Source organism: Pantherophis guttatus, chromosome 4, assembly GCF_059756535.1.
Source record: "Pantherophis guttatus breed Tessera chromosome 4, ASM5975653v1, whole genome shotgun sequence".
Lineage (NCBI taxonomy): Eukaryota > Metazoa > Chordata > Lepidosauria > Squamata > Colubridae > Pantherophis > Pantherophis guttatus.
Window position 1 is genome coordinate 65,385,795 of NC_142066.1, and position 22,136 is coordinate 65,407,930.

Below are 22,136 nucleotides of genomic sequence, written 5' to 3' on the forward strand. Positions count from 1 at the left end.
GCGACAGCACACGTGCCCACAGAGAGCTCTGTGTGCCACCTCTGGCACGCGTGCCATAGGTTCTCCATTACGGGCCTAGCACAGTACTACTTTTAAAGAAACATGCAGCAGAACCAGTATTATGGAAACAGTGATATAATAACAATTTTTTTGAAGATTTCATAAAATTATATAAGCCTATCATATCTGCAAAAAAGGCATACCTCACATAATTTGATTTGCCACAGTGCTATATACAAGCAACCACCTGATTCAGTATGGATTACTTTATAGCAGGGGCAAGCAATCATTTTATGTCAAGAAGTTCTACTTATTCACCTGCAAGAATTACAGAGCTTTTGTCAGTAATGCAATTATATTCTGAAAGTGGAGAAGATACTTTTTTCCAGAGTACTGCTCCTGCTGTCCATAGCTGGGTTTCTTCATCATCAGTTCCTTTTGACTGGGTGAAATTTCAACTATATCTCTCTTCGTCCTGTGGCCACGCCCCTTCCTCCCATAATGCACCAGTCTTTTCACTCAGTGACTAAAGGCTGATGTGTTTTTCTCTCTTCGTGTTTAACTTTGTCCAATTTAGGTGTTTGGCGTGAGGTTTTTATTTATTTTTGTGTAGTTTTTTCTTATCGGTGAGAGCCTATATCAGCAAGGGCTGCAGGGAGTAAGAATCGGAGCTGGGGCGCCAGTCCGTTCTCCCCCTTCTTTTATTCCCCAAAAGGAGAAAATTCACCAAAAACCAATGCTCTGCTGCCAATTTTAATGGCACAATATTAAGATGTTGGAATTGGAATTGCCCCAAAAGATCTGGTTCCTTACCCCGACACAAATAAATTATATTAAGAGCAACATTTCTGATTTTGTTTACAAATAAACCAATAATTACCTTTAGTTATTCGTCCTCTGGGACCAGTCCATTGATATTTTGGATCAATGATTCTTTGCATTAATAGTTTTTCAGTTAAGCAGTTTAGAATTATTTTTTTGGAATCAATAACAACATATATTGGAACTAAAGTAGGAAAAAATCACATGAGATACAAGATTATATACAATTTAACAAAAATAATGCTAATAATATTTCATAAAGGCTTATTTCTGTATGGTAAATAAAAAAGAATGGTTTGGTGAATATTATTATATTATATATATGATATTATATATAATATGTTAGCTTACAAAAACAAAAAAAGTTTTGTTTTTTCCATTAAAATAAATTACTGAAAAAATATTAATACATTTTTGTTGCATGGAACTGAGGTTTAGAATTTAGAGGTTTAAAATTTAGAATTTTTCTTTCCATGAATGATCTATGTATTAAATGCATAGGCATTTGATTACTTTCTATGATTAGAGAAGGAAGTAGAGAACACAATATTTTTCTGAATTTGTTTTCTCAATCAAATGCATATTTTCCACTGAAAGGTTTTTTTAAGTATGCAAAAAATTACACTTGAGAAACTAGGCTTAGAATATGAGAATAGGATAATTCTGAAATTAGAAATTGGAAGAAAGAAGATAATCTTCAATTAAATATGGAACCACTACTCTGGCTGCTATAAAAATGGGTCTAGGGGCTTAGTGCTCTAAACTAGAGAGAAAAATTATAAATTCTGAGAAAAATGGCCTCATGTATTTTTCTCATATAATAAACCAGAAAGAGAAGAACAGGAAAAAAACCACATGGCCAATTCAGAGCAATAAAAAAAGGAAAATGGACCTTCTGTAAAGTTTTAAATTTGACATTTTCTTCTTCAGAGAAACTCTGTAGTTAATGTGTGATGATAAAACATTTACTTTGAGCAAATATTCAATAATTATTGATAAGTATTATTATTATTATTTAATAAAGCAATAAATATCTATTTATAGTGAGCCCTGATAATTAATATCCCCTACAAAGATGAAATGTGTAAGCCTGCTTTATTTTCATCGTACTTCTCCCTCAAGGAATTAATGTAATTGTAAATTAATTGCATCAGGGACATGGATGTGGATTTGTTTAACCATGGAGCTTACCCAGTAACTTGGACTTGTCATTATGTATCATCCTGGGATATCTTAATTCTGAAGGATCAAGAGACTCTAAAAGAAATTCAGCCATTTTTTATTCCTAACCATGAGGAAAAATGTACACCTTCAATGTTTGACAAGTTCAGCAGAAACAAATGCCACTTTCTTGGGTGTAGTAGAATGAGCTGCCATGGCAGTGACTGTGATTATTTCTTCTCTTACAGCTTTAATGTTTTGTCAGTCTGCCTGCCTGCCAGATGCCTGAGGGAAATTATGCAGGCAGCTAGATAGAAAGTTCTTGTTTTTCCCAAGAACATTTGTAAGCATATACATCTACTTTTTGTATAAGATTTGTAAGATTACAAAAAGGAGAAGTTGTGAAAAATAAAGACAAAACTAAAAATTAGGGCCTACTTATATCCTCATACAAAGTTAAAATGATTGAAGACATAATATATTTGTTATAGAGGTATTCCTCATTTAATAGTAATAGCACCTAGACTTATATATCGCTTCACAGTGTTTGCTGTAAATGGGACCAGAATTATCATTGCTAAGTGATATCACTATAAAGTGTGATGTCACATAGCTGCCATCACTAAGAAGACATAATATATTTGTTGTAGAGTTAGTTCTCCTTAGTGTGCTGTTTAGTGATGGCAGTTCTGGCAGTCCCCAGTTACTATTGTGAAGCAACAGTAATAGGGGACAGGTCTTTAAGCAAGGATGTCACGTGACTGCAACTTCTGACCCACTGACTGCTTGTGAGAAGCCAGGAGGAAAGGTCATCAATCATGATTGTGATGATGATTATAGGGCTGTAGGGATGTCATAGTAACTTTATAGAGTTGCTGAATGAGTGGTTGTTAACTGACAATCACTGTAGGTGTATATAATCTATGTGGAGTTTCATTTATCATTTAAGGACAAGGACATTGGCTCCTCTCAGCGTAGGTGTAATAATTAAACAATACTATAGATATCCAACGTAAAAAAGTCATGCTTGGGTTAACTCAAATAACGTGCACCTATGTTAAAAATGTTCTCTTCTTACCATTCCAAATAGTTTCTTTTGTTGCATATCAATGGACTTCCTCAAGCATATTATTTTTTTCTTAGCACAGAAAATCTATTAAGGTAAGTGTGCACCACTTTTCTTGGTTTGGGGAGGGGGAACAACACTGGTGGCTAGTTTTATGATCTACATATAAGCAGCAGAGAAAATGCCAATAATCACTAGATCAGTGGACTGAATAGGTACTCTTTGCATAACTTTGAAAAGCTTATGGCAGCTATTTTAAAGTTTACCCATTTTCTCTTCAAGCAACTGAACATTTCAGCTCCACTAACCTTAGGATAGTTTTGGGGAGGCTGCAAATCACAAATAGGAACTAGGAAATTTACAATAACCTTTATCTGCTATCTACTCCAACCATAAGAAGTGGAAAAGATGCCTAATGTTTTCAGTGACCGTGCTAGAAGTTCTTCATTGGAAATGTTTAATGTTAAATTAGGTGCAATTTAAGATTCCTAATTCAGTGGATTACTAGTTTATGACGGAGAGCTACTTTTATCCAGAGAAATCCCATTTTGTTGAAAAACTTTCATGTTTCTGTCTTCGGCGTCTCTCATTCTTAGGCCTGAGATCCTTGCCCTAAAATTACTGCTAAGCTATGTGATAACCTAATGAAGGGAACATGTACCATCCTGAAGAAGGGCAGCAGTAGAAACAAGGCTGGCCCCGTTTCCTATTGTAAACAGATTAGGCGAAATGCCCTAACATCCCTTTCCTGTTGCAGATAAATTAAGTAGAGAAATTTGCATACTTAATTATCAGCCTTATCAGTTAGGGACTGATGGGTGAGTAACGTTTTAGTAATGAACCCACCTTCTGGGAGGACCATCTTCTAGCAGAGGCATGAATACTCTGTTGCTTATTGCCTACTACTTGCTAATGATCATGTGCCATTGTTTTCTAAAAGTGTATAAAAGCTATGCTACCTTATGAATGGAGGGGCTCTTGATTTTTTTAGTAGCCCCAAGAGCATACCTCTTTGCACTGAACAGTATAAAGAGGTTGCGATTTCTCACCATATTGTGACAATTGTCTACTGTCAAGAGCAGGAAATCAGACATTCAGGCAGTTCAAATGAATATATAGGTTTTGTTCAAGCATATGCTCTTTACAAAAATCTGAACTACTAATGGTCAAAGCAAATTGGTAGTTGATGGAATTTAAGGTGGGCTGGACTTAAATCTCTTATGGCTGCGAAGGGATTGAAGACTGATGATGCATTAGACCCCCTCCCTCAGGCTTAGCCTGATAATTTCTTACATCTATTTTGTAGCAGAGAAAAACAAATCCAACATTTGACTGGATAAATTCATGGTTTGGCCTTCAATGGTTTTATGAACCCCCGTCATAAGAGCAATAAAAAGACAGCTTTTAAACAGCTGTCTAAAATCAACAAATGAAAAAAACCCATGTTACCAATTTTTTCTTCTGTTCCAACTATTTGAATAGAAGTTTGCTGAGTTCCTGTGGCAGAAATAATAGATTTGTATAGAGTTGTTTTTGTTTGTGATATGCTTTTAATATCTCTCTTCAAATATATAGCTTTTTTCCTTAAGTGGCACATTTTATTCATAAAACATGGACTTCCAACTTCTGCAATAAGAAGTAACAAAGAGAGAAAATAAATCAAAACACAATTCTACAAAGCATATTATGATTTTGATTAAAATAATTAGGCCATCCGCATACACATTATTAGTCTAACTGTACATAACTTATCTAACAAAACATTGTAGACTTCTGAAATAATATGCTCACTTTGGCCAGTCAAAGACATATTTTCTTAGTTATATTTCCATCAACTAATGTCTAGAAAATGAACAAAACTAACAAATATAATTTTACTTCTCTTTCCGCTAAACACTAAGAAATAAAAGGCAACTTAAAGGAAACAAACAACTCACTGAGGATAAAAATGCTGCTATCTTTTGGTATGAAGAAAATTATTGTATTCTTATTGGAATACAATAAGAAGAAAATGAGTGAAGGAGTTCAAGAAAAGGCATGAATGTCTGAAATATTGAATGACGGTATACTTGTCAAATGCCAAGGAAATCTGGAAATCCAGGAAGTTCAAATGAATATAAACTTTTATTGCACGCTCTCTGTAAGTATCTGAATTACTAATGGTCAAAGCAAATTGGCAGTAGAGGAGAGTCCGTGTTACTCCAAGTGCGCTGGACTTAGATCCCTTCTGGGTGTGAAAGGACTCGAGCCTGATGAAGCATTTGGCCCATTCTTTGGGCTCAGCCTGGTCATTTCCTACAGTACAGTATAAATCGTCGGCATAAACCAACTGCCAATCAAACAGGAGGAGGAAGGAGGAAAGACAACATGGCTATTGTTCTGCAAGCACAAGTCTCATGAAGAAAGGATAAAACTAAAGCATAGTGAGCTCCACTAAGAAAGTTTGTTCCAGTGGTGGGATTCAAATAATTTAACAACTAGTTCTCTGCTGTAATGACCAGTTGGGTGGATATGGCCAGAGTGGGCGTGGGCAGGGGTGGGACAGCACTCAGCCTCCTATAGCACTGTGCCAGTTAAAATGGGGTTTTGTTTCGATGAAGAAAGACGCGTAGGCAGGAAGATGGTTCACGGGAAGGCCCCTCGGGTGGAAGGCACCTTGATCAAGGCACCCTGACCCCATTCAAAAGGCTCCCTTTTATTGTCATTTTACAACTATCATGGCAAAACATTAATCAATGTTTACTGATACTGATTGGCTAAAGAAAGCTCGTGAATTCCATATGGATCCCTCGTGTTCCCCTCATGTCCTTTCCTGTGACAAACAATGCTTACGTGCTGGGTCCCCATGCCTTGCATATCTTGATATAGGGTCTCTGCCAGACATCCTGTCTTTGATGAGATTAGGACTTTGTGCTGACGTTGTTTACCCAGCACGGTTTGCCGACAACTGAGATCACACCATTCCCACAATGGGGCACGTGGGTTAATTACAAAATGTGGCCTTTGCTTTGTGACATCCAGAGCCAGCGAGCAAGGAGTGAGAACTGAACAGAAAATACACTTTTGTTTCGTTATGAAGAAATATCCCCAAAGTCAGATGTACATTAAATGTAGATTGACTTTAAGCTACACGTCTCCCCAGCAAACAGCAAAATTTGAAGCTTCAGGTAAACTTGAGGATACACTTTAGGATGAGTAACCACAGTTTGCATGTTGGAGGTTCCTAAAGGAATGCTGGGAAACTGTATTTTAAAGAACATTTGAGGGAGAGGTGCAGAATAGCCTTTCTCTGCCTGAGGCTGTAGAGACCCGGCACCAATCAAAACACTTTTTGTGAAGTAATTGATCAACACTGACAGGGTAAGTCACTAGTATATGAACATAAGAGCAAACTCCACTCTTCTAGTACTGATGATGTTACCTAGTTTGGTAGTTTGGTAATGAAACATCTGCAAGAAAACCATCAAGCTCAGAGAGCATCAAGAAACCGACAGTTCAACCCTAAGCTTTCTCTATCGAGAAACACTTTTTGGTTTATAACTACGTTATATGAGATGGCTCCCAGTGGATTTCATTCTAAATTTTGATATGATTTTTGTAAGTAAGGAATGTAGAATTGTAATGGCTGAATATTTGATCCTTCATACATAAAAAAACAATAATACAAAGCTAGGGAATAAACAAATAAAAAACTTATTTGAAAAAAGAAAAGGCTCAGGAAAGAAAAAGAGTGAAAGTGTAAGAAAGAAAGAGGAAAAAAAGAAAAACCAAAAAAAGTTTTTCTGAAAAACTTTCAGAAAAGTTTTCTGAAAACTTTTTCAATTTTCAGAAAACTGAAAAAGAATGATTTCCAACTTTTTTTGCTTTTTATATATATATATGTGTGTGTGTGTGTAAAAAAATATATCAAACTCTCACTCTAAGATTAACATTTGTCCACATTATTTCCATTATCCCCTATTTCCGTGATGGTGAACATATGGTACGTGTGAGCCCTCTCTGAGTCCATGTGCCTCCTGCCAGCCAGGTGATTTTCAGGATATGCAGGGGCTGGGGTGCAAGGAGATGTGTACTCTCGGAGTTTTATTTCCAGTAGTACACGTATGTGCATATACATATGCATATTCTCAGCTTTTAGGATGACATCACAACTTCCGTTATTGCATTAATCAACACATATAAATCCTCTGATTAAATGGAAATACCCCTTCCATTCTGTGTTGTGTTGGTATTTGCCTAGTTTAGGGTTGCTGAATTAGCACTTGTCCTTCGCAATATTTCTGCATCATTTGAAATCTATCCCCACGTGGTGCAAGTTGCTAAAATGTTTTAATCCCACCCCTTGCGCGCATGTGCATGGGGGCTGGGGGCGTGTGGGGAGTCACGTGTACATGCACGAGAGGCGGAGGGGTCATGCACGCATGCGTGGGGTTGGCACAAGAAGAGAAAAAAGTTAGCCATCATTGCCTTATTTAATCAAAGCCCAGATCAACTTTTAATTTCAGTTTCTCACAAAAAGTCCAGTAATGGTTCATATCACTTTAATCACTATTTGTTAACAAAACCACAACTGATTTATTTAATTGCACCAAACTCTAAATAAAACAGGAATGGAAAATCCTGAGCTCTAGTGTAGACCCATGCTTCTCAACTTTGGCAACTTTAAGGTGCATGGACTTCAATTCCCAGAATTCCAGAGACAGCATGGAGTTCGTCCATCTTAAATTTGCCAAGACTGAAAAATGATGATCTACAGATAGGGATTTTCCCATCCCACTTTTACTGGTTTGTACCTACTTATGAGCAATCATAAAGCAAAATTCCCATTCCCAACTCACCCTAGAGCAGGGGTTTTGGTCCTGGAAGGCCTCCTGCAACACCCTGGAAGCCAAAAGTGTGGCTGGGAGGGCCTGTTTTGGGCTTGGAAGGTCTCCTGCACCAACCTGGAAGTCAAAACGGGCTGCAGGGGGCCACACGATGCCCCCATGCCCCATTTTGGGCCTGGAAGGCCTCCTACACCAACCTGGAAGCCAAAACAGACCACAGGGGGACTCCTGGAAGGGGCGGGTCCAGCCAAAGATGGGATTAGCCGGTTCTCCAAACTGGGCAAAAAGTTGGCCTCTGGTGTGTTCCTTCTTTTAGACCTCACATAAAGTATAAATTCTTCATATTGTTTCTCTCAGATAGAATATAGAACAAAGAATAACAGAGTTGGAAGGGACCTTGGAGGTCTTCTAGTCCAACCTTCTGCTTGAGCAGGATATCCTATACCAGGGATCACCAACCTTTTGGACCTCAGGGACTACTAAATTCATAATTTTAAATCCCATGGACCACTAATATGATCTGCCTAATGACTGGCTGGGTGGGTGTGGCTAGGTGGTCATGTGATTGGGTGGGTGTAGTCAACTCGATGTTACTCACGTTGAGGGGCACCTCACCGGCCTCTACTCGCCCCTCCTTTCCCAGCCCCTACTCGCCTGCCTGCCCAGGCTCCTTAGTGCCCCAACAGGAAGCAGTTATTGGCGCTAAGCAGCCACCATAAGAAAGAGTTGGCAAAATAGTTCAGTTCAAATTGGATCTGGCCGAGAAAGAGGCTTAGCAGAAGCACATAACTGAGGACTAGGAGCATAGGCTTTCCAAGCAGAGGGAAGACCTGCGGGAGTGCAAGGCCATGTACTGGTGCCTGTAGGCTCAGGGGACTGAGATGGTCAGCCAATTCCAGGCCATGATGCAGTGCCACTGGAACAAAGACCTCCGGCTCTTCTCCACCAGCGGCACTTCCCTTCAGCCTTTGCCCAAAGCCCCACACCAGGAGGCTGAAGCAGACTCAAAGTTGGAATTTCTGCCCCACTCCGAGTCACACAAAAAGACCCCAAAGGGGGAGATTCTCCACAGCAATGCAAATGTTTATTGCACGTATCAGCCCAGGGGCCATAGTTTGAAGACCCCTGATTTAGTGCAATATAAAAAATGCAAATAATTTTTCTGCGGACCACCAAAATTTTCTTGCGGACCACAAGTGGTCCATGGACCACCAATTGGTGACCGCTGTCCTATACCAGTGACGGCTAACCTTGTCGGCAACGATTGCCGAAACTGGAGCATGCCATTCCTTGGAAAATAGTCCTTATTTTCACTAGATTAGACATAATTAATTCCAGAAAAATCTTCCAAATCTTCCAAGGCAAAGATTTGGAAGAGAGAAGAATCAGGAAGTCCAGCCAGGAACAAGAAAACAGAAAAGTCAAAGAAAAGGTAAATGCTGATAGAATAGGAATAGAAAACAGAAATGAAAAAAAAATCAAAGTTTATATTAAAAAGCTTATTTATGTAATACATTTCTATTTTGTGATAACCCAAGCAGATTCCATTAACTGCTTTCATTCTTGATTGAATAATGGTAATATCTAATGAATTAAACAAATAAGATTGAAGGAAAACAGGATTTGATGCAAACACAGCAAGCTTCAAATTCTGGTTGAAAACCACAAATTAGGACCAAGAGGTTGCCCAAGGAAGTGAAAAATATTGGAGTCCATTAAGGTATTCAACTGAAATTCAGAAAAAACATTGGCTTAAAAAATTCACTGTTGAATTTACATTTTATACGTCAATACACAGAGTATAATAGAGTGTAATTAAAACTGCAGTATGTTAAAAGTATTCTCATTTGTTCAGAAATCTATAAAAATGAACTTGATGGTGCAGTAGAGAGCATTGGATTAAAATAAGTGGAAGAATAAATAAGAAATAAAACCAGTATTGTTGCCAGGTTCTATTATCAACAATCCCAAAAACAAATTGCATAAATGTTGGAACCATCAAGTAGTAATAGGGAATTTAATTTAATTACAAATTTGGTCAAACATACTTCTTTTGGAAACTTTTAGTTTTGCTGACAACTTGCTTGACAACCCCCTTTTTTTTCAAAGGGTGAAAAATGATATATGGAATTTGGCTATCTTTGATTATTTTAATCAATAGGAAACATTTAATGGTAAATGGAAATATTTGAAATAGCAGTCTTCAAATTAATAAATTAAAACATATTAATAAACAGTACAAAACATATTAATAAACTCAGAGAAGTAGGGTTTTTGACAAGGAAGCCAAAATGAAAGGTATACAAGGTGTCTCACCCCCTAAAAGAAGGGAGCTACTAAAAATATAGTTACAAACAATTCCAATGATGGAAAAATGGAAGTTAGCAGAAGGAAATGTGACTGAATCACTGGTGAAATGCAGTTGGTTTTATCTGACTTGGATGAAAGGGTAGCGCCGATTGCGAGAGGCTCCGCCCACCCACTCAGATGTTATCCCATCCCATTTTTGATGCTCTGCGTATGCATACTGCCGCAGGCAAGTGAAGCGAGCCTGCTAACATGCACGCTCCCATTTGCGAACAAGTAATGAAGGTTAGTGGATTTTACCCCTGGACCAGATGCCTTATTGATCATTGAATATTAAAGTCACATATATAAATTAGACAGATAGTAAAGTCATCCAGAAAGAATGTACGCTAGCATTTATTTATAAAGATAGTGCCATAAAAGTTTGGAATGAACAGAGATTAATAAAGTACCAGAAGAAGAAGAAGACTTTCTAGTATGTTCAAATAAAGAGTATTATTAATTATCATTCTGATTCCTTTTTGATCACATGGCTGAAAATAAAGCTGTTGTTAGGAATCTGGAAGAAATTCAAAACTATGCATGCATTCCTGTCTTGTTTAAAAGTTACAGTACTGAACATAATACTGAAGGTACAACCTGAGATCATCTTCCCTAAAGCCTTGGGTACACAGAGTCCCCCCATCCCCAGGCTAAAGGCTGCTAGTAATTTCTACTCTTAAAGTAACAGAACATAGGGAACAATCATTCTAAATATACTTAAACCAATTTTAATTATATTTCAATTAAGTTACATTAAATGAAATTTAATTTTGGTCCTAAAAGACAAAGTGGAGTCCTTAGCCTGAAAATGATTGGATCCCCTTTCTGTAATATCACCAAGTAGTCATTTCTAGACACCTGTTCCTATATTTCTCCCCTTTCCTCAAGTAAATCAAAATGTATACGAAGTTAAAGGAAAGAGTATGATTGAATAACTGACTTTTCTGTCCTGTGATAATATATGCCACCTCAAGATAGATAGATGCTCCCTTTGAATATTATGGAGAAGTTTTGTGACTAAGGAGAAAGGAAATACTGGTTTGCTTCAGGATTTGACTTATTTGTCTCTTCTCTATTTGCATTACTTACCAGTGGTTGGAGAGAAAGGGAGAAACGCTAATGATGAGAGTATGCAAAGAAGCTGTATTAGAGAAACACGATGTTGTAAAGGAATTATTCCTGGCACCATGGTCTTCATTCTTCTCCTTTTAACTGTGTGACTTGCAAGCAATTCAGAAAAGGTGAAAGAGATGAGAGAAGCATAGGCATGAATACTGATTTGGAATGTAAACTGAGAAAAGTAGGCGGGGCTTGGAATAGAGGGAGGAAAAGAAAAGGATTGTTAGTTTTTAAAATAAAACTGTTGCTGATGAAATGTGGAAGGAAAGAAGGAAGAGGCAGAAAAAGAAGAATCAAGAAATTAGAGTAACCCAAGGTGGGAAAATTTTAACATTATGATAAAAGTCAGCAACAACATAATATTAATGAATGACTGTTAGAGAAGTGTCACTTCTTTCTCTTTCTCCTTCTCCTTCTCTTTCTCTTTCTCTTTCTCTTTCTCTTTCTTTCTCTCTCTCTCTCTCTCTCTCACACACACACACACATACACACAAAACTGTATTTAGTTATTATTAGGTCATAACCCAGTGTTGCCCGGGTATTTATTTATCCTAATCCTGTATTAGACAGGAAAAGACATAACTCACTGTGGTGAGAATTAGAGACCTAATTGTCCTGGCCAACAGCCTTGGAAAAATTCTACAGGGAACAGTCTTTGAGGTGATTATCTGCATTAGCAGGCTGCTCCCCTGACAACTTGCCTTCTTTGCTTGAAACTGAGGGGCTAGGGCAGTGACGGCTAACCTTTTTGCCATCGTGTGCAGGAGGGGGGGGCAGGGGAGGTTTGCGTGGCCACACCCATAATTCTATGTGTGCCGCCCTGTGCATGTGCGCACAATCCCCCTCCCCCTGCTCCTGGCACGTGATGGCCAGGTCGGCCCGTTTTTCTTTCTCACCTGGCTCCAGATCCTCTCTATGCATCTGAGGGTGAAAACAGCCTTCCCCACCTCCTCCGAGGCCCTCTGGAGGCCTGAAAGAGCCCATTTCCCAACTCTCTAGGAGTCTCTGGAGGCTGGGGAAAGTAAAAAATGACACTTTCTGTCCCACCGGGAGTTGTGAAATGGGTCCTTTCAGGCCCAGAAGACTTTCGAGGGAGTGGGGAAGGCTGTTTTCGCCCTTCCCAGATTCATAGAGAGGATCTGGAGCCAGGTGAGAAAGAAAAATGGGCCTTCACCCCCCCACCCAGGCCCTCTGGAGGCAGGAAACAGCCTGTTTCCCTACATCTAGTGGGCCCAGAAGGCCCGAAAATTAGCTGCCAGTGCGTGCATATAAACCAGAGCTGAGCTGGTGTGACCACTGATATGGCTACGTGTGCCACCTGTAGCACGCGTGCTATAGGTTGGCCATCACAGGCCTATGGGGTTCATTTTTCATTTGTTTGTTTTTTGTATCTTTCTTTAAGAACCAGTTCCCTGTACCAGAAGGAGCCCCCTTCTGGAGTTCTGTGAAACCGTTACTATGGCAACTCCATTGTGATGTACATTAGAATTGGTTGAAATTCCTGGAGCCTTTCCAGAGTTATGCTAGATCGTGTGTGTGTGTGTGTGTGTGTGTGTGTGTGTGTGTGTATCTCCCTCTATATGTGTGTGTCTGTGTTAGTGTGTGTGTGTGTGTATGTATATATAAAGTGTTTTTATATCGAGATACCTGGTCTACCCCAACATGTGGGAGGGGGCATTCTGCATACATACATTCTTATATACAGATACCAATCCTCCCCCTGCATAGAAATACTACAGCCTGACTTCAAAGTAGTAGAAGGACTGAGGCAGGACCAAATCATTAAACAAAATAGGGGAGATTTGTCATCATACACAAATGGTTCAGCATAATGTGACTCTGTAGCATCCAGTTTCTGCTGCAGCCATTTGCTGCATATGTTGTGCTGTAGCCACTTTTTCTTTTAAGTGAACTTTTTCTTCAGTGCAAACAAGCTGCAGAAAGCTTTTCTTTGCTTTTCTCTACTACTCAGCCTGGCAGGCACTTAACAGAGTTAAGTAACATATTCTATCTCCCTTTTCCAGGCATGCAGTAAAATTAGCAGCTGAAGGGGTTAAAAGAGATTGAGATTGGAGGTCAGAGGTTAAGAGCATTTAGTTTCAGCACCTAATTGGGGGATGGAGCTCAAGATGGCGACCAGGTGAGTAGCTCTGAGTTTAAGCTCTCCATTTTTAACAATTACTTTGGTACTTTTATTCTCTGTTTCTAATTTTTAAATCATTTAGATTGTATCACCTAAGAGGCCATCTATCTTCTCTAGCTGTAATTTCAAAAGCAATCAACTTTATTATAGTCATTAAATAGCAAAAAGAAAAAAGAGGAGAAAATAGGGTTTGAAAACCCAGAACACTCAATAATTAATAAAGAGGAGTGATACATAAAAAAGAAACATTAAAACGCACCATTCTTATTAGCTGAAACTAACCTAAAATTATAGAGCCTTTCTGAAATTTGAGGAAGGTACCATACAATAGCTGACGTTTAAAAAAAATTGGAGCCAGCTGCTTCACTGCAAACGCTCTGATAGACATTACTACTTGAGGAACGGCTGCCAAATAGAAGGAATGCATGTGATTTTTGCTAACCTTTAAGCCAGGATTCTCCAAACATGGCAACTTTAAGACTTGTTTGCTGGCTGAGGAATTCTGGGAGTTGAAGTCCAGAAGTCTTAAAATTCCTACGTTTGGAGACCCCTGCTTTAAGCAATCTAATGTCCCTAGCATGCTTCTTAAAATGAAGCCTTTTTTTTTGAGCTTCTTCTCAATACTCCCAGTACATGTCTTCTGTTTGGAGAAAGCTAGCCTACTTTTCAATCAATTTTCCAAAGAGGGCATTACCACTTAAAAACTTAAATATGGTATTGGTAAGATAGATAACCCTGAGGTTGCTTTAAAGAAACAGACATTGCTGATAAAGGACAGAATTGCACCCCCAAGGGGAAAAACAATGAAAGGAGGGAAAGACGGGCTTTGGAGAGATGAGAAAATTTGGAAATCAAACATTTATTTGGATGCAAAGTTTATTCTGGTGAATTCTGGTGGGCTGTGTGCAGCTTCCTTTGTTATGACGGAGAGACAGGCATAGCACAGCACCTCAGCATTTTTCTCTTTTTCCCTCTGCATCTTTATAACTTTTGTAAACTATTCTTTTGTCTTTTCAGCTATCCTATTGCTTCCTTGCTGTGCTGCCCAAGAGGGATTTGTAATCATCCGCCTGACACAGAAGAATTCCAGAATTGTTAACATAATGCTGGTCAGTGAAACCTATATGTTTTACTATTAAAATCTTAAGTGGGTTGTGATAACAAGTTTACTGGGTGTCATCTTTGTCCCTTAATATGGCATCTAATACGGTGAAAAAGGAGAGGAAAAGTAAAATTTACAATATTTGATAGAGCGTCCATGGACAAGTATAGTCTATCTGACACAGGAAAAAAATGCAACCTTTCTTCTGGAAACAATCCAGGAAAGAAGAAATGCATATTTTCTCAGATAGCGTCCCAGCTTTCCAAGATCTTATTCTGTGAATTTTTAGGAAAATGGAAAGTATTAAATACATTTACATTTCAAATAATGGCCAAGTCCTGCCTTAGGTTATATAGGTGGATGCAAATAGTCCTATCACAATATGGGGGTCTGCTTTGCAGTTATACTGTTATGCTAATCTCTCTTGATTTATCTTCCCTAGAGGAGAAAAGGGGGGGGGGAAACTACCTAACATTGTCTGAATATGTAATTAAGCCTAACAAGATTTGAGAGCCAACAATGGTTAATTATGTTCAACTAAATTTGGAATCTTTTCTATACTTTGCTTTGTAAATTAATTTGGTTTTTATAGAATGTGTTCGGACTTTGGAATTGAATCATTTACAGATATTTTACCAACAAGGAAAAATATGTGGAATTATGGCAATAAGAAAATGTGCAGTTTGGGTTCTGGTGAACTGTGGCACATACTTTCTTCACTTTTTGTGATTTTTTTTTTAAGGGATCTATTGCAAGAGGTTGATATCCAGGTGACTTACCAGATTCAGAAACTGGGAAGAATCCAAGTCAACACCCATATTTAAGTCTCCTTTTAAAGCTGGTTTATCTTTTTCTGGCTATGGGAAGCTGCTCATCTCATCAATGCAATGGAAATGCCTAGGAGAGAAGGTTCCATACATTTCCCATGGGTGGAAAGAAAAACCTGCTTTCTGCTGATAGAGACACAATTAAGTGTTATAGGAACAGACCTGGAAAATGTCCAAAGAGGTTTGAATGGGCACTCAATAACAATAGATAAATGGTTAGCCCCACAATGATGGTTAATTATTATCTTTTGATTCAATAGACTTCAATAGGAACCTGTCAAGAGAAACTACAGCCACATTGGGAATAGTTCTCTATAATACTGAGAACTATATGGAAATGGACTTGGGTAGCCTTCATCAACCACAATGCCTGCTTTTTTTATTGTGCCTTTCTTGTGGATCACTACAGATGCTGAAAAGACCAATCAACATTTCAACTACAAGTTTACCATCGCTGCACTGCCCTATACTGTATTCAACCTCCAGTGAATACTTGAGATTGTGAGGGTTGTAAGTTATGGAGATAATTGGCCTTATTTACATTTACATTTTTTTTCTGAAAGAATTTCCTGCTCCATAGAACAGAGGGACTACATGACATAGAACATGTTACACAAAATAGCCAATGTTACACCATGATCACCTATTGAGTTAGAAGGATACACAACCTATGGAGTGCGTCCCTTTGTTGAGAGTTCTTTAATATTTAATGACCCTGCCTTTCTTGATGCATCTTATTGCTCAATCACTAGAATGACTCATGAAGATGTAAATGTCTGGATGTTTACCTTTTTTTCTTGATATAAGTGACACTAATTATGTGTATCGCAAGTCTCCCCACATCACAAGCAATTGTGTTGACTTTTAAAGTCTATGCTATGGTACAAGGCAGACAAACTCTGAAGGATAGTTAATCTTAGATGTGTGGGCCTGCTGTTTATAAAGTGTTACTTCATAAATATTTGGTATGTGTACTCTGGGAGTTTTATCTCCAGTAATATGTGTATATGCATATATGTATGCATATTCTCAGCTTTTAGGATGACATTACAACTTCCGTTATTGCATTAATCACAACATATATATCCTCTGATTAAATGGAAATACCCCTTCCATTCTGTTGTTGGTATTTGCCTAGTTTAGGGTTGCTGAATTAGTACTTATCTTTCTCAATATTTCTGCATCATTTGAAATCTATGCCCATGTTATAGCCAGTGCCATTAGCAGACTACAAACTGAAGTCTAGTTCTGCCTATTACCAGAGTCAAGATTATCGGTTTTTTTGTGGATTTTAACTTATGCTTTTTTATATATTGTAGTATATGTTGCTATTTTACACACACACACACACACACACACACACACACACACACACACACACACCCAATGAGGGGTGTTAGGGGTGTCTTACTCCCACAGTATTTTTTTCCAGAGAGTAAGTCATTTGTGTACCAGGTTTGGTTGAAATTGCTCAAGCCACATACATACATACATCCTGATTGATAGATAGATAGATAGATAGATAGATAGATAGATAGATAGACAGACAGACAGACAGACAGACAGACAGACAGACAGACAGACAGACAGATAGAAAGAATAGATTAAGTGCAAATCTAAAATATACTTCTGTAAATATACATTAATTTAGTTAATTTCTGGATGATTGCAAAAATATCTACCCATCCTCCCCCTGAATAGAAATGCTACAGCCTGACTTCTAAGTAGTAGAAGGACTGAGGCAGGACCAAATCATTAAACAAAATAGGGGAGATTTGTCTTCATAGATTATTTTAATCCCACCTTTTTAAATATATAACTCAAAATAGCATCCTCATTCTGCATCCTCATTCCCCACAACTATTCTGTGAGGTGGATTGGGAAGGAGAGGATAACTGGCACAAAGTTATCCAGTTGGTTTTCATGCCTAAGGGAACCCTAGGACTCCTGGTTTCTGCATCAACACTTTAACCACTCAATTGGCTCTCAATTGTTTCTTAACTGGTGAACCCTAGAAGTGTCTATATATCCCTTCTGGAAATGCTCCAGAAGATGGTTCAACATAATGGGACTCTCTGTAGCATCCAGTTTCTGCTGCAGCCATTTGCTGCATGTTATGCTGTAGCCACTTTTTCTTTTAAGTGAACTTTTTCTTCAGTGCAAACAAGCTGCAGAAAGCTTTTCTTTGCTTTTCTCTACTACTCAGCCTGGCAGGCACTTAACAAAGTAAGTAATTTACAGATTCTGTCCCTCTTTTCCAGGCATGCAGTAAAATTAGCAGCTGAAGGGGTTAAAAGAGATTGAGATTGGAGGTCAGAGGTTAAGAGCATTTAGTTTCAGCACCTAATTGGGGATAGACCTGAAGATGGAGACCGGGTGAGTAGCTCTCAGTTTAAGCTCTCCATTTTTAACTTTTACTTTGGTATCATTATTCTCCATTTCTCCATTTAAAAAAAAATTGGAGCCAGCTGCTTCACTGCAAACGCTCTGATAGACATTACTACTTGTGGAATGGTGCCAAATAGAAGGAATGCATGTGATTTTTGCTAAGCTTTAAGCCAGGGGTCTCCAAACGTGGCAACTTTAAGATTTGTGGACTTGAGCTTTGCTGGCTGAGGAATTCTGGGAGTTGAAGTCCAGAAGTCTTAAAGTTGCTACGTTTGGAGACCCCTGCTTTAAGCAAACTAATGTCCCTAGCATGCTTCTTAAAATGAAGCCTTTTTTAAAGCTTCTTTTCAGTATTCCCAGTACATGTCTTCTGTTTGGAAAAAGCTAGCCTACTTTTGAATCAATTTTCCAAAGAGGGCATTACCACTTAAAAACTTAAATATGGTATTGGTAAGACAGATAACCCTGAGGTTGCTTTAAAGAAACAGACATTGCTATAAAGGACAGAATTGCACCCCCAAGGGGAAAAACAATGAAAGGAGGGAAAGACGGGCTTTGGAGAGATGAGAGAATTTGGAAATCAAACATTTATTTGGATGCAAAGTTTATTCTGGTGAATTCTGCTTTGTAGTGTGGGCTGTGTGCAGCTTCTTTTGTTATGACGGAGAGACAGGCATAGCGCAGCACCTCAGCATTTTTCTCTTTTTCCCTCTGCATCTTTATAACTTTTGTAAACTATTCTTTTGTCTTTTCAGCTATCCTATTGCTTCCTTGCTGTGCTGCCCAAGAGAGATTTTTACATCATCTGCCTGACACAGAAGCATTCCAGAATTGTTAGCATAATGCTAGTCAGTGAAACCTATATGTTTTACTATTAAAATCTTAAGTGGGTTGTGATAACAAGTTTACTGGGTGTCATCTTTGTCCCTTAATATGGCATCTAATAGGGTGAAAGAGGGGAGGAAAAGTAAAATTTGCAATATTTGATAGAGCGTCCATGGACAAGTATAGTCTATCTGACACAGGAAAAAAAATGCAACCTTTCTTCTGGAAACAATCCAGGAAAGAAGAAATACATATTTTCTCCTATAGCGTCCCAGCTTTCCAAGATCTTATTCTGTGAATTTTTAGGAAAATGGAAAGTATTAAATACTTTTACATTTCAAGTAATGGCCAAGTCCTGCCTTAGGTTATATAGGTGGATGCAAATAGTCCTATCACAATATGGGGGTCTGCTTTGCAGTTATACTGTTATGCTAATCTCTCTTGATTTATCTTCCCTAGAGGAGAAAAGGGGGGGGGGAAACTACCTAACATTGTCTGAATATGTAATTAAGCCTAACAAGATTTGAGAGCCAACAATGGTTAATTATGTTCAACTAAATTTGGAATCTTTTCTATACTTTGCTTTGTAAATTAATTTGGTTTTTATAGAATGTGTTCGGACTTTGGAATTGAATCATTTACAGATATTTTACCAACAAGGAAAAATATGTGGAATTATGGCAAAAAGAAAGTGTGCAGTTTGGGTTCTGGTGAACTGTGGTACATCCTTTCTTCACTTTCTGTGTTTATTTTTTAGGATCTATTCCAAGATGTTGATATCCAGGTGACTTGCCAGATTCAGAAATTGGGAACAACCCAAGTCAACACCCATATTTAAGTCTCCTTTTAAAGCTGGTTTATCTCTTCCTGGCTATGGGAAGCTGCTCATCTCATCTATGCAATGGAAATGCCTAGGAGAGAAAGTTCCATACATACCCCATGGGTGGAAAGAAAAACCTGCTTTCTCCTGATAGAGACACAACTAAGTGTTATACGAACAGACCTGGAAAATGTCCAAAGAGGTCTGAATCGGAACTCAATAGCAATAGATATATGGTTAGCCTCACAATGATGGTTAATTATTATCTTTTGATTCAATAGACTTCAATAGGAACCTGTCAAGAGAAACTACAGCCACTTTGGGAATAGTTCTCCATCATTGTGAAAACTATATGGAATTGGACTTGGATAGCCTTCATCAACCACAATGCCTGCTTTTTTATTATGCCTTTCTTGTGGATCATTTACACTTGCTGAAAAGACCAATCAACATTTCAACTACAAGTTCACCATTGCTGCATTGCCATATACTGTATTCAACCTCCAGTGAATACTTGAGATTGTGAGGGTTGTAAGTTATCGAGATAATTGGCCTTATTTACATTTACATTTACATTTTCTTTCTGAAAGAATTTACTGCTCCATAGAACAGAGGGACTACATGACATAGAACATGTTACACAAAATAGCCAATGTTACACCATGATCACCTATTGAGTTAGAAGGATACACAACCTATGGAGTGCGTCCCTTTGTTGAGAGTTCCTTAATATTTCATGACCCTGCCTTTCTTGATGCATTTTATTGCTCAATCACTAGAATAACTCATGAAGATGTAAATGTCTGGATGTTTACCTTTTTTCTTGATATGGATGACATGTGCATATTCTCAGTTTTTAGGATGACATCACAACTTCCGTTATTGCATTAATCAACACAATCAAGTCCTCTGATTAAATGGAAATACCCCTTCCACTCTGTATTATGTTGGTAGTTAGCTAGTTTAGGGTTGCTGAATTAACACTTGTCCTTCTCAATATTCCTGCATCATTTGAAATCTATGCCTATGTTATAGCCAGTGCCATTAACAGACTACAGAAGTCTAGTTCTGCCTATTACCAGAGTCAAGGTTTTGGGTTTTTTTTTTTTTTTTGTGGATTTTAACATGGTGTTTTTCTATGTTGATATTTTTTTCCTTCATTTTTAAATTTGTATTACTTTGTGGTTACCAACTTGATATGGTTGAAATCATTTTTTGGTGTTTCATTTTGATTGTTATATTAGGGGTTTTGATTTGTTTGTTATTACTCATATGCCTGCCATGTATACTGCAACTTTTGAAAGCTGCTTTCCACAAGAAATCTATTACTTCTTTTCTAGGCTGAAATTAATGTGCATTCAGTCTCTGCTACTGTTGATCCAAATTCCTTAAGTTTTTGTTTGCCAACATTTTTTTTGATGCTGCTAAAGGAGTTCATTTTGTTTCGCCCTTTAACCTCAAACGGGGGAAATGAAGGCCACACAGAATGGAGTTTTAGTACCAACAACATAGACTTTGTAATATTGTTGTACTTGCTGATTAACATAGGTGAATTTTAATTTGACTTACTGTTCTCACTTTGTAAATGATTTTAATAATTTAATTGATAACTTCTAGTATTGCTAAACTATGAAAAGGAGAGGTTTTGTCCTGTCCAATCAATTTTTCCCTAGCATTTTCATTGATGGGTTAACTGTAAGAGGGACTGAAAGCTGATGATCTGGGTTCCCACTTTGAATGAGAGGAATTCTTTTGAGTCAGGATATTCTAAATAAATCATAATTAAATGATGTTGCTGTCTCAGTCTGTTTCATTGTAAAGGTTGAGGCACAAGTCTAGGAAGCCATATTTGGCAATTACTCTTATCTTTTTTTCTTTCCTTTGATTTTTAAAGTTTACTTAACTTTATTGTGTCCATCTTCTTTTTCCTTCTGCTCTTTTCCCTTCTCCCTTCCCCTCTGGTCATGTGCACCTACCCGTCCTAGCCCGATTTTCACACCTACGCCTAATAAAGTCCTACCCCTAAAATAAGCCCTAGCTAAGCCCCGCCCACCATCTGCTTATAAGAGGTGGGGCGAGGTGCAGGTATAAAAATCAAGCTGGTGGGGAGTTGGGCTGCCTGACTTCTTCTGCAGCCGTTGCTGGCCACTTGCGGCCGGACACCATGTGGCACATCGTGCCAGTGCTGCCGCTCATGGCAGATGTTGCAAGGTTCTTCATGCTGGTACTGCCGCTCGCTGCAGAATGCCACGAGTCTTGTCACACTGATGCCATGACTCGTGCACGCGATGGCACAATGCACCAAGCAGCCTCCTACCGCTTCACAGTGCTTGCTGTAAATGGGACCAGAATTATCATTGTTAAGTGATATCACTATAAAGTGTGATGTCAGATAGGTGCCATCACTAAGAAGACATATTTGTTGTAGAGTTAGTCCTCCTTAGTGTGCTGTTTAGTGATGGTAGTTCAGGCAGTCCCCATTTACTGTTGTTAAGCAAGAGTAACTAGGGACAGATCTTTAAGCAAGGATGTAACATGACTGCAACTTCTGACCCACTGACTTTGCTTGTGAGAAGCCAGGAGGAAAGGTCACCAATCATGATTCTCATGACGATTGTAGGGCTGTAGGGATGTCATAGTAACCTTGTAGTGTTGCTGAATGAGTGGTTGTTAACTGACAATCACTGT

The 22,136-nt window shown here is 38.3% G+C and overlaps 1 protein-coding gene and 1 long non-coding RNA gene across 4 annotated transcripts in view; one reads left to right on the plus strand and one right to left on the minus strand.

Moving 5' to 3' along the window:
* Positions 1–15,426, minus strand: part of LOC117664922 (zona pellucida-binding protein 1-like) — a 68,009-nt gene extending 52,583 nt beyond the window's left edge. Inside the window, exons 1-3 of one of the 3 annotated variants that reach the window (XM_060691779.2) lie at positions 15,368–15,426; positions 4,499–4,675; positions 881–1,006 (exon numbers count right to left, since the gene is read on the minus strand). In XM_060691779.2, coding sequence (XP_060547762.2) covers positions 881–1,006; positions 4,499–4,655 — 283 coding nt within the window. In that variant the 5' untranslated portion in view covers positions 4,656–4,675; positions 15,368–15,426. Of the gene's footprint in view, positions 1–880; positions 1,007–4,498; positions 4,676–11,313; positions 12,062–15,367 lie in introns of those variants that run through there. The other 2 variants (XM_087894037.1, XM_087894038.1) reach the window with 2 other exon arrangements.
* LOC148114139 (uncharacterized) lies at positions 12,045–21,239 on the plus strand. Its single transcript, XR_015734224.1, has 6 exons — positions 12,045–13,483; positions 14,504–14,595; positions 15,331–15,925; positions 17,677–17,791; positions 18,559–18,651; positions 19,386–21,239. It is a non-coding gene; the product is annotated as an uncharacterized LOC148114139 (long non-coding RNA).
* Positions 21,240–22,136: the final 897 nt, after the last annotated feature.